Source organism: Gekko japonicus, unplaced genomic scaffold (assembly GCF_001447785.1).
Source record: "Gekko japonicus isolate JY-2015 unplaced genomic scaffold, Gekko_japonicus_V1.1 scaffold1544, whole genome shotgun sequence".
NCBI lineage: Eukaryota > Metazoa > Chordata > Lepidosauria > Squamata > Gekkonidae > Gekko > Gekko japonicus.
The window spans coordinates 198,759-211,385 of NW_015173180.1; the positions used below are offsets into that span (position 1 = coordinate 198,759).

The 12,627-nt window shown below is 44.1% G+C and overlaps 1 protein-coding gene across 1 annotated transcript in view; it reads right to left on the minus strand.

Annotated features, from left to right (window-relative positions):
• Window positions 1-12,627, minus strand: part of LOC107119948 (thrombospondin type-1 domain-containing protein 7B-like) — a 419,856-nt gene that overhangs the window by 168,253 nt on the left and 238,976 nt on the right. Inside the window, 1 exon segment of the mRNA XM_015422578.1 lies at window positions 9,290-9,468. Coding sequence (XP_015278064.1) covers window positions 9,290-9,468 — 179 coding nt within the window.

Sequence of the window (12,627 nt, forward strand, 5' to 3'; positions counted from 1 at the left end):
TGGGCGTCAACATGGCAAATGGGGTTCAATGTGGCCAAGTGCAAGGTGATGCACATTGGAGCCAAAAATCCGAACTGGCAGAGAGTGACCAAGAGAGAGATCTTGGAGTCATAGTAGATAACTCACTGAAAACATCGAGACAGTGTGTGACTGCAATAAAAAAGGCCAATACTATGCTGGGGATTATTAGGAAGGGTACTGAAAACAGATTGGCCAATATCATAATGCCCCTATATAAATCAATGGTGCGACCTCATTTGGAATACTGCGTGCAGTTCTGGTCACCACACCTCAAAAAAGATATTATAGCATTGGAAAAAGTGCAGAGAAGGGCAACTAGAATGATAAAAGGGTTGGAACACTTTCTCTATGAAGAAAGGTTAAAGCGCTTGGGGCTCTTTAGCTTGGAGAAACGACAGCTGAGGGGTGACATGATTGAGGTTTATAAGATTATGCATGGAATAGAGCAGGTAGAGAAAGAGGTACTTTTCTCCCTTTCTCACAATACAAGAACTCGGGGGCACTCAATGACATTGCTGAGCAGTCAGGTTAGAACAGATACAAGGAAGTACTTCTTCACCCAAAGAGTGATTAACACATGGAATTCACTGCCACAGGAGGTGGTGGCAGCTACAAGCATGGACAGCTTCAAGAGGGAATTATGGAGCAGAGGTTTATCGGTGGCTATTAGCCACAAGGTATAGATATGGACTCTGGGGCAAGTGATGCTCTGTATTCTTGGTGCTTGGGGGGTCAATAGTGGGAGGGCTCTTAGTGTCCTGGCCCCAATGCTGGACCTCCTGATGGCACCTGGTATTTTTGGCCACTGTGTGACAGAATGTTGGACTAGATGGGCCATTGGCCTGATCCAACATTGGCTTCTCTTGTGTTCTTATGTTCTAGTTTCCTTTTCAAATTCCTTTTTAAGAGAACTGCTACTCTTAGGTCAGCAGCTGAATGCCCTGGAAGGTTAAAATATTCCCCTACTGGTTTTTTAATGTTGTGGTTTCTAATAGCAGTAGAAAGAATAAGAGTCCAGGTTTATATCTCTGGTACCTAGTGTTACATTTTATGGCACACATGGCCCAGCCTGACAAACTGACATTATGTCAGATTTGGCCCTTATAAGAAATGAGTTCAACACACACACCCCAACCCTATACACTTTGCTACTGATATTTGGTCCCATATAAGCCTGTCTGACAATTTCTTGATGTGAGGAGTATGATCACAAGAGATGGGACCTTTACTTTCATGACACTGTAACTCTGGAATTGCCACCTTGCAGGCCTAATGATACATATTAGACAAAAACTTTCCCTTTCCTCATAACATGATGACTGTACTGATCAAATAGATAAGAGGTGGCAACAGTAAATATAATGCTAGACAGTCATTCTTGGCTACCCAGGACGAGGCTGCATTTAAAATGAAGAGTATAAAACAAAGCCATGGCTCCAAGATGCTGTCCCCTACAGAGCTTGTAGGTAAATACATGAACTGAAGTTTCTTCTTCATTTTCAGGCCCAGTGATAAATCCTAAAATTTTGATAAAGGCCAAAGTTAGCAGCAAAAAACCTCTTACCAAAACATTTGCAGTAAATCACAATAAAGCATTATTTGTAGTTAAATCATAACAGTTATATGTTGAAAATAATTAAAAAATATCAAGTATAGGAAGCATCATAAAAAAAGCTCAGCTGGATCAGACCAAAGGTCCATTTAGTTTCCACTTTGTGAGAAATTTTGAAAAAAGACAAGGGAAAATTGGTATATAAATATTGTAATAAAAAACTAAAATAGCCCAGGATCCTTTCCCAATAGTAGCCACACAGATGCCTCAGGCAACCTCCACATAATTGACGCCTCCTGAGCTTCGCATCTACACATGGAGGAAATGTACATGTACATGCAAGGATGAAGAAAAAATGGGCTGCACCCAACAGAACAAGAAGGTGAAAATGCCAGGTGATAGTTGACTGATTTATTATTGTATAAATTCCCTACGTGTTTCGCTGTGCAGGCTTTGTCAGGGGGAATCAGAGCATTCACCTAGTCCTGGAACTGTCCACAGCAATTAAGTTCCTCTTTCTTCAGCAGCCTACTGTGACCCTGAAAAACCAGGTTAAAATTATTTATATTAAAAACACTATCACTGGACCTGACAGCATCAGCGACACCATCTCAGGCTTATTTACAGGCTCATCTTCTAACATTGTATATGCTGTTGAATGCCAACAATGCCCTTTGGTTCTCTATAAGGCAAACAGGTCGCCAAAGGATAAATGGACACAAATCTGACATCAAGAAACACAAGACTGAGAAGCCTTTAGGAGAAAACTCAGTGCTCGGAGAAGGTGTCCAAAAGGATTGCTGTCCCCTTAAACACCCTCTCCAAGGAGCAAGTTCACTTGCCACCAGAAAGCGTCCAGAAGGATTGCAATCCTTCTAAACACCTTCTCCAAGCAGCGAGTGAACTTGTCACCTGGGGAAGGTGCCCGAAAGGACTGTGGTCCCTTCAAGCACCCTCTCCAAGCAGCGACTTCACTCTGGTCTCTTCAAGCACCTTCTCCAAGCAGAGAGTTCAGTCCAGTTTAAACCAGTTCACTCGATGCTTGGAGAAGGTGCCCAAAGGGATTGGTCCCTTTAAACACCCTCCCCAAGTGGTGAGTTCACTCGCCAATTGGAGAAGGCTTCCAAAAGGATAGGTCTCTTTAAACACCTTCTCCAAGCAGTGAATGAACTCACCTCCTGGAGAAGGTGTCCAGGGAACAGAAAAATTCAGCAATCCCAATTATTTTTCGAATCCCAAATATTTTCCAAAGCACAATACCATAACTATATTGGGATTCGGGAATATCAGAAAATACCAGTATTTTCCAGGATCAACATAACCGAACCTGGAAAATACTGATGTGTTTTCCGCGTTCAACATAACCGAACCTGGAAAATACTGATTATTTTTTTGGGGTGCACACCCCTACAATATAGTCCTGTAGCCAGTGTTCCCTCTAAGCTGAGTTAGTGTGAGCTAGCTCACACTAACTCAGCTTAGAGGGAACATTGCCTGTAGCATATATTTAATCTTCCATTGTGGAAAACTACATGTTAACTTCTTAAGAAAAGCTTTCCATGCTATTGCATCCAAACAGGGAAAAATATCAGAAATATGGATTTTCCCCCGAGATGTACTGTTTAGTAACCATAACTGGAATGTACACACTTATGATATAAACTTTTAATACTGAGAATACTGAATATGTCAGGTGATTGTAACTTCTGGACAACCTTAATTAGGGTCCTGTGTGATTTGATATGTTTAAAGCCTTTGGGCAGTATAATATGTTATTCATACAGATAAAGGTTTTGCATTGTTAGTCAATTGATACTGAATAGCCATATAGAAAAAATACTTCCACAGGTTCCTGCAGATTTTTTAAACCTCTTTCATACAGCTACAAATTTAAATAGAAAGATATGATTGCAGCAGAAATATTTTGGGAGACCCGATTAATTCTAAAGAGCCATTATTACAAGAGGCTAGGTCCCAGTATAGGTACACTCACCCGGGCTGGCACTATCTTCGTACTGTGGTCGAGCCAATTCATCCTCTTCCACATGAGAAATGTGCTGAATGTCTCAAAGGTGGCACAAGCCAATGAGTGGCTGATGGGCATGGCCTTGTTGAAGTGCCAGCTACTGTTAAATTTAAACCCGAGCAAACAGAAATCTTCTGGGTGGACTGGCCACAATGCTCCCTCTAAGCTGGGGAGTCTTGTGAGAAAAAATTCTACTTTGTGAGCTATTGGCATTAAAGTTGTGAGTGAGCAATTTGGCTCCTGCATAAATTAGTTTGCTCTGGAGCCATTCTTCCTGAGCTAAGACAAAAAATGTGTGAGTCGGAGGCTAAAAAACTGTGAGCTAGCTCACACTAACTCAGCTTAGAGGTAACACTGACTGGCAACAAGAGAAATGCTAATTGAATGTCACGTTTTGTCATTAGGGCACCTGGGCCACAAGACTGAACAATCGTTGACAGGACCGAACAATTGTTGAACAAGACAGAGCAAAACTCCAGGGTGATAAAATCATTGATGGACAACCCCTTGGGATAAGAGAGGTGGTGGATTTGCTGAAACTCATCTGGGGCTTTCTTTGGCACCAATGCCCAAGGGGAACACCCTGAGATTTGGGATTGATGGAGAGTCGAATGGGCCTGCCACCAGCTGCGCTGCTCACTACCTAGTGGTGTTTCCAGCAATGACTTGTGGCAGGTCCCTGGCAGACGTGAGGTTAGTGCAGTCCATGGGGGCCCTGGGGCCTGTAAAGGAAATCAGGAACCTCCCCCAAAACCCTTTCTCATGTACTTTGGAGCAGCCTTGTTAGGGTACTGCGCAAGAAGAAGTAACAGGGCCTGCAAGCAAACTGAGGTTCTTGCCAAGAGATAATCAAAAACTGGTGGCTCATTAGAATTACTTGGCTGTGCTGGTGGTATCACTGGTCCCTGATCCTCCTTCCTTTTAAATGCCAAAGCTGGAGGATCAAGCACCCTCAAGTGGCTGCTGTGATGTTCCCTCTCCATGGGGACAAGTTGGCCAAGAGTGTGGGCCAAAGCCGGCATCACAGTTGTGTCCCAATGGCACCTGTTGTGGTTATACTCCCAACATACCTGCCTAAAGGAATCCCAACTGAAATTGGGCCTATAATGGGCTCGCTTGTGCCTAGCTTTAGTATATGGGTCAACTATGAGAAGCCAAAACTTGTCATTTAAAAGGCCCCATGTGGTCAACTCATTTTGTGAAGCCATCTTATGAAAAGCCTCATCATACTCGATGGTGGGGCCATCCCCAGCTAGCGTCCAAACATGGAGGATGCTTACTAAGTGGCTGGACAAATGCCAGCCCGGTTCTGGGTAAGCAGATGGTACAGCAGTCATTAACACTGTACCCTGACAATAAGTTCTGAAAGGAGTGCTCAGCACTTCCCTTATCAAAACCCATTGTGTTTGCTCAGGGGCCTGCCCTGCCGGTAGGCTCTCCTGCCTCAAGAGCATCAAAATAATAGCCCTCTAAAGTCTGCTCCTGGACCTTGTGCTTCACAAGGATGTCCAGGGGGGTACTCCCCATTGCCATACATGGGTGGAGCTTGCTGGGCCCAGGCCTTTCCACCCACTGCTGCCTAAGGGTCCATGTCGGTAGGCCTGGGACATATGCCCTGTTCAGCCAATAATTACCCTCTGTGTGAGCGGAATCCTCTTTGGAGGAAGACTCACCCAAGGTACTTTTGGAAGACTCCTGCTCCCTGGAAGCCTTACAGACTTTTCCCAATTGGATTGACTCTTCCTGGAGGGGGGGAGGCCTCTGTGGTGGACTCATCAAATCCAGCTGGGGTATACTGCCACCTCCTACCTCATGGATGGGAGGTGTCAGGCCCTTCAGTGGCTACTGGATTACTGCTTTGCTGATCAAACCACTCTGACATCCAGGCAATGGCCTGAACAATCCCTTGTAGAACCGCCATGTGATCCTGGGACTGAATGCCAAGCAATGACATTGTTGGGATTGGCACATGCATGGGAGACTGAGGCACAGTGCCAGGGGTTGCATCCCTTGGTGTCTGATCCCGGCAAGAGAGGCCCTGTGTGCCAATGCAATGTCCTTGGGGCAGCTGCACAAAAGGCCTTTCCCCTGGTTGGTCTCCGCGCAGGGTGTGTTAGACCAGACTTGGCTACCTTCTTGTTCCCTCCCGCCTTTTGGGAGGCATAGTTCCTTGGACAAATTCCTGCTTACAAAGGAACACAATAAATTATGAGTAAGGGACTACCACTGCGATGATGCCCCGCAAATCTGTCCCGTCTTGGGCCCAGAAACAGTCTCCACCTTCTCAATCCCTTGAAGAACCGATTAAGTTCACAGGAGCACATGAAGTTGCTTCATACAAAATCAAACCATTGGCTCATCAAAGTCTGTCCTGTTCACGCAGGCCGGCAGTGGCCCTCCAGGGTCCCAGGCAGATAAAGGTCCTTCACATCACATACCGCCCAATCCTCTCCTAGCCGGGGATGATGCCAGGAAATGAACCTAGGATCCTCTGCACCACACAAAGGCACCACCCAATCCTCTTGTAGCCAGGAATGTTGCCAGGGAATGAACCTGGGATCCTCTGCACCCAACACAAAGGTACCTACTTGGTATAGTCCCACCCCTTAACTTTGAAATATTTATTTATTTATTTGGGATTAAACTGCATCTCCGGGGAAACTTCTGCACCCAATCCTTGTTCCCTTGTTACAGAAAAAGGACATGTAGAATAGGCCTGAGGTCCGGTGGCCACTGCTTTTAATAGGGGATGGCTGGGTCGGCAAAACCCACCGGCCCACCCACAGCCTTGCCCCAGACACGCCTCCCACATGCTGAGGTTGACTGCCACGGCTGGATCCCACCTCCAGACCAGTCTATGTGGCCCACCACATGATGGGCACAATGGATGGTCATGCTGCTCCCTCTCCCAGCCCTGGGGCCTACAAAGTGGTGTCGGGGTAGGTCCCTGCTACGTCTTCCCACCGCAAAATCATTCACCAGTAATATTCACAGGTATGACCAAGAAATTTTCTGGCTTCACTCCCCAGTCTGGTGTTAGGACAATCTGGTTGTTGGCACTTGAGAGGTGAGGATCTTCCATCAGAGGAAAGGTGACAGTTTGTGGATGCTTGATTACCTCTCCCTTGGCATTCCCAGTTCACGCATCACATTAAACGTCTTACCCTTCCCTGGTGTGCAGCTGGGGATTTGAGTACTCATGTTTGTAAGTTAAGCATCAAGTCGCTTCCAACTTATGGGGACTCACTGAGTACCCATAAGTGTGTACTATTTTAAAACCAGAGGACCCCCATTCATAATAAGTATCATGGTAGAAAAGCATGTGCTGGGGAAATGTTTATGTTCTGGGAGTATTATGCTATGAAGAAGCTAGAAAGATACAGGCATGATCACTGCCTTGAGAGAGACCACTGGGAAACCCGTGTCAGCCACTTCAACTTTCTAAAGGAGACGGGGATATCAGTACTATTTACATTTACAAAAGCCAGTTCTCAACATTCTCTCTTTGCTATGATTCAAGAAGCAACTAAATCTAATGTGATGCTGAAAAAAATGCTAGGATATTCTATCTAGTAGCCTGACTCCAAAACACTAGGATAATTCCAAGCAATGTTCCCTCTAAGCTGTGGAGTCTTGTGAGCAGAAATTCTACCTTGTGAGCTCCTGGCACTAAAGTTGTGAGTGAGTGATTTGGCTGCTGCATAGATTAGTTTGCTCTGTAGCCCTCCTTCCTGAGCGAAGACCAAAATGTGTGAGCCAGAGGCTAAAACACTGTGAGCTAGCTCACGCTAACTCAGCTTAGAGGGAACACTGATTCCAAGGGTCTTATACTGGCCTCAGTGAAGATATACTGTTTCTAAGCTTCATAGTTCCCAGGAAAATTTAACCACTATAATATTTAAACATTTCCTCAAAAGAGCTCTTAAACAGATTTTAAAGTTATAAAATAGACAAAAGCAATGTGTTGGAATTTTCACATAAATATTACACTCCGTTTGTAGATATGGCTCACCTTCTTTTTAAGCACTTTTCAGTTGTGTATTACTTAAAGTGAGATTTCATTTTCTCCGTCTGGAGATATTCCAGAGTCATGAAGGAAAGCATTTGAGTTATAGCCATCATTTATCTTATTGAGAATTCCTCTATCACAATTCCTTGGGCTCTATTTTTATTACACTACTGCTTATGTATTTTAATGTGCAGAAAGCAATAAAAAATTTCAAAACATAGTGTAACAGATACTGAAAAGGAAAGATTTTGAATAAGGCTGATTTGAATCCAGTTTCTAAAAGCAGGTCTTAAATGAAACAGGGTAACGTTACCTCAGATATAACCACTGAAATGCAGATAGTCTCTTGATACAGGTCTGGCAAGCAGGATGTGATACACTTGTGGACCCAGCATGTAGATTAAAGAATTACATCTAGTCATTCTTTCTAGCCTGGATAGATAGTTATTGCTAAAAAGTTTCTAGTCATACCTAACTGCTACCTAAATTGTGTGTCGGAGCTTGCTTGGCCTTCATAAAATACATAGACATTCTCATCTAAACCTGTAAATACCTTTGCCTCTACACCCCTCTTTTATAGTGGACAGACAGAATGTGTGGCCAAAGACTCTACAGATGATGGGCAGAAAGGCAAACAGGCTTGATTCTTCCTCCTGCACTGAATCATTTATGCAAGCAACATGCAAGGGGTCCAGTGAGAAATAAAAGTATGAATGACAGTTAACTTACTACATCTTGTGTCAAAATGGTCCTGGGTCAATCGCAGAAACCGAACACTTAATCTACCTTTTCGTATTATTGGATAGGGATTTTAATTTTCAGAAGTCAAGATGGCTTGCAAGTTAAAAAATTGCAAAGGACCTTCCCAGTAAAGATATATTACTGTTATAAATTGATCATGAAACAAAGCAAAGATTTAACTTTTTCCTTTTAGAATTAATTGACATGAAGGAGATTATTTCTTACTTTGTTTCAATAGACTTTAAAAGCTTTAGAACATTTAAACCTGTTTTGAACCCACATATTCTCTTGGCTATATTAACTGCAAAAATACTTTCATTATATTAAATTAGAACATTAAGTGAAAAATATTTTACTTCTAATTTCTATCTGAAATATTCCCGTTTATATCTGTGTCCTTTCCTAATAGAATACATACTTGAAAATTACCTTGTAATTGTCAGATAGAAACTTATTAAAACAGAGTGAAATTGAATTAGGGGAGAAAAATCATGTAGGGCAGTTTAAAAACTTGATCTTCATGGACTGTTTTAGATATCATTATTCACAAACCACTTACTCCAGAATAGTCTTGCTAATTTCACTGACTCAAATTAGTTATGTGTGCTCTTGCCAAACATGATATAAACATTAACTCACAGTGCCTTCAGCTATCAGAATATTTCAGAGACTGCTTTCTTTCAGCATAAAATTAAGCCATAACTACATATACTTTGATAGTTCAGGCAAAGAGCATGGTCTGGTGCAAGGACAGTAGTACGAGTCTAAGCAGAGTTACACCCTTCTGAAGCCATTAAAGTCAATGGGTTTACAACTATGCTCAGAATAGCACTGTAGGTGTACTAGAAGGAAGAAATCCTTTTCTCCCCCTATTTCTGTAGAATCCCCTGAAATCAGCCAACACTCTGGGATAACTGTTTTTTTCCTTCATACACCTCACCTGATTCTTAGGATCCAGTTTTGGACAAGGACGCCCTCCTTTGTAAGGTTTTTCCTTCAGCCATCTGGATCGAATTCTCACTCCTGTTCCACAAGTAGTACTGCAGGGGGCCCATGCAGACCAGTCGCTTAATTTGCAATCAAATGGGCAAGGAATCATACAAGGTTCTTTGATATAACCTAATATCAAAACACAGAAAGAATATTTATTTATTTAATTAATTCATGTATATACCACCTTTCTCCCCAGTGGGGATCCAAAGCAGCTTACATCATTCCCCTCTCCTTCATTTTATCCTCATGATAACCCGGTGAGGTAGGTTAGCCTGAGAGAGTCTGACTGGCCCAAGATCACCCACCAAGCTTCCATGGTACAAGTGGGGATTTGAACCTGGGTTTTCCCAGATACTAGTCCAACCACTACACCACACTGGCTTAATTACATTTCATCATGTTAATGCACAGAAAGCTGTCCAGTTTACTTATGTTCAGAGGTCGATTTGGGGGGATCGTGAGGGATTGCCGTTCCCCCGGGTGAGGTGTGGGGGGCGGGGCACACAACGAAACCCCACCCCCTGCTTCCAGCCCTCATTCAGCCAGGATGAGGCAGGAGAAGAGGGAGGGGAAGTTGCTTCCTCCCCGCCTCTCCCCACCCCTGCCTGCCTGGGGCTAGGGAGGGCCTTGGCGGGGCTTCCTTGCACTCCCGCCGGCCTTGCAGGTCCACCGCCGGGCCCCCAACACTTCCGGTGATGTCAGGGGGGATGGCCTTATGACACACATCCGGTGATGTCAGGGGGTGTGGCATATGCTAATGAGTTATGCTAATGAGTTCCCCTAGCTCATGTTTATTTATTAAAATCCTTTACTAATTATTCAAGGCAAAGCAAAAGCCTGAGAACCATCTGTTTGTTGAAAGGTTTATCTTGAAGGGAGGATGGGGTATTTGAGGCCTTGTGGACAGAGGTGCAGAAAACATCTGAAGCAGGTACAATAGCACCTAAGAGACCAACAAGATTTCCTTTCCTTTTATTCCCTTAGAAGCTTGTTGATTCATAAATCTTGAGCGGTGGAAAAGACTTCTTCCTTATTTTCGGATGCGAGGGCTAAAAGGACAGAAACATATTTCGCAACTGCTAAGGTAAACTTAGGATCCTTATTGCTAAGCAAAAGAGCCAGGGTTTCTGGAGTATAAGGGGATGGTTAATTAATTAAAGGCTTAATATAATAAATATAATTAGAGACTTAATATACAGATTCTCAGGATATAAGTTTTTGAGAGTCAGAACACTGCCATCTGACTCAGAGAGCTTTTTCTCTTGGAAGTTTATACCTCAAAAATCTTGTTGGTCTATAAGGTGCCACTGGATTCAGATTTAGCCGTTCTACTGCTGATTAAGGGCCATTCTGCAGCTAGCATTCACTCCATCGTTTTACCAAACCCACACTGGAACAGAAAAAGTTGCGGCTCAAAACCACATTCAAATACCGAGAGCCAATGCTGTACTGACTACAGAGTCACCACTGAACGGCCATAAAACGCCAATAAATCTACGCAGATAGTACCATAAAACCAAGAGATTAAAGCAAGTAAAACCAGCATGCAGTGTGGAGGCTACCACTGAATCCAACAATCAAAGAAAGTGAAAGTGGCATGCAATGTGGAGGGGGTTTTCTGTTCCGACGTGGGTTTGGTAAAACAGTGGAGCAAAAGCCAAATGCAGAATGGGCCCAACACACCTACCCTCTGAAACTATCTTCAGAAGTGGAGCTGACTTCCAAACTTACTATACTTTTCAGGATCTACTTACAAAACAAGCCCGTGCTTCCACACGCCCCAACATAAACCACAAGAATCTCGCACCAGTCACCAATGAATGCATTTATAATTCATTTTTACTTTCTGTCATTTAAACATACACACAATACTGAACAAAAGGCTGTATTTTATGGCCATTTTATTTTGAAGTATTTATTTCTATTTAAAACTTTTTAATCCAGCCTTTCCACACAATTAGAGCCCTCAAGGTGGCAAACATTTTTTTAAAAAAATAAAAGTTTTTTTTTTAAAAAAATCTATGTATATAAAACTACAATTAAAAATGTAACCAAGAAGGAAGGTCAGTTAGAGAATGCCAAATGAAACAAAAAGCGTTTCACCCACTGGTTGAAGAAAATGACAGAGGACGAGCAAATCTCCCGGAGGAGGAAATCCCACTGTTGTGGTGCCATGAGCAAGAAGACCCATCTAGCCTCATGACAAGGGCATCCAAAGCAGTAGGGTTGCCAGCTCTGGGTTGGAAAATTCCTGGAGACTTTGGGGGTGGAGCCTGTGGAGGGCAGGGCTTGGGGAGGGGAGGGGCCTCAGCAGGATAGTGCCATAGAGGGCACCCTCCAAATCAGACATTTTCTTCAGGGGAACTGATCTCCGTCATCTGGGGACCAGCCACAAGTGGCTCATCACTTGAAACTGGTGAAACGTGATCCCGGCCACTGCTGCCACTTGCATGTCCAACAACAGGCCCAGGACCAGCAGAACCCCTAAGCTGTGGGCATGCCCCTTTAAGAGGGGTGCAAACCCCCCCCCCCAGAACTAGAGAACCTTCAGTACCTGGGTCTGTCCTTTCACGCACCAGAAGCACCTCCATTTTGTTGGAATTGGCACTGATCCATCCTAAAAACTGCCTCAAGGCACTGGGTCAGGGTTTCCACAACTTCACTGGGATCGGCTGGAAGCACGAGACAGAGCTGAGTATCATCCAGATATTTGAGACAATCCGGCCCAAAACTCCTGGTTTACCTAACCCAGCAGTTTCATATAGATGTCAAAAAGCACTCCATACCCTATGCAGGGGGAAACCCAAAACTGTCACTCCAGCTTCTCCTTCATGGGTTCAGGGGGCTGTGGCCCACCACCCATTCCTCTGCTACAGCGATACATAGGGTCTCAGGCTAGTAGCTGCCAAATTTCTTGGCTAAGGAACTGCACCCCCCTCATTAGGATATTTTAACATCCCCCATGAGCTGTGTTCACCCCAAGGATCGGCACTCCAGGCTCCCCCCCTTATACATCTTTTGCTGGTTTAGGTCTCTCTCCATGGGCGTCTGGTGGGCTCAGGGGGCGATGCTACAGCGATGCATAGGATCTCAGGCTAGTAGATGCCAGGTTCCTCAGCTAAGGAACCACACACCCCTCATTAGGATATTTTAACACACACCCCCATGCCTGAGTGTTGGGATGTGCGAACACCTCTTCCTGACCTGTCATCCTGCTATGGTGCATAGGGTCTCAGCAGGTGCTAGGTTCCTCACCTGAGGAGCTGCACTATCCTCATTAGGATA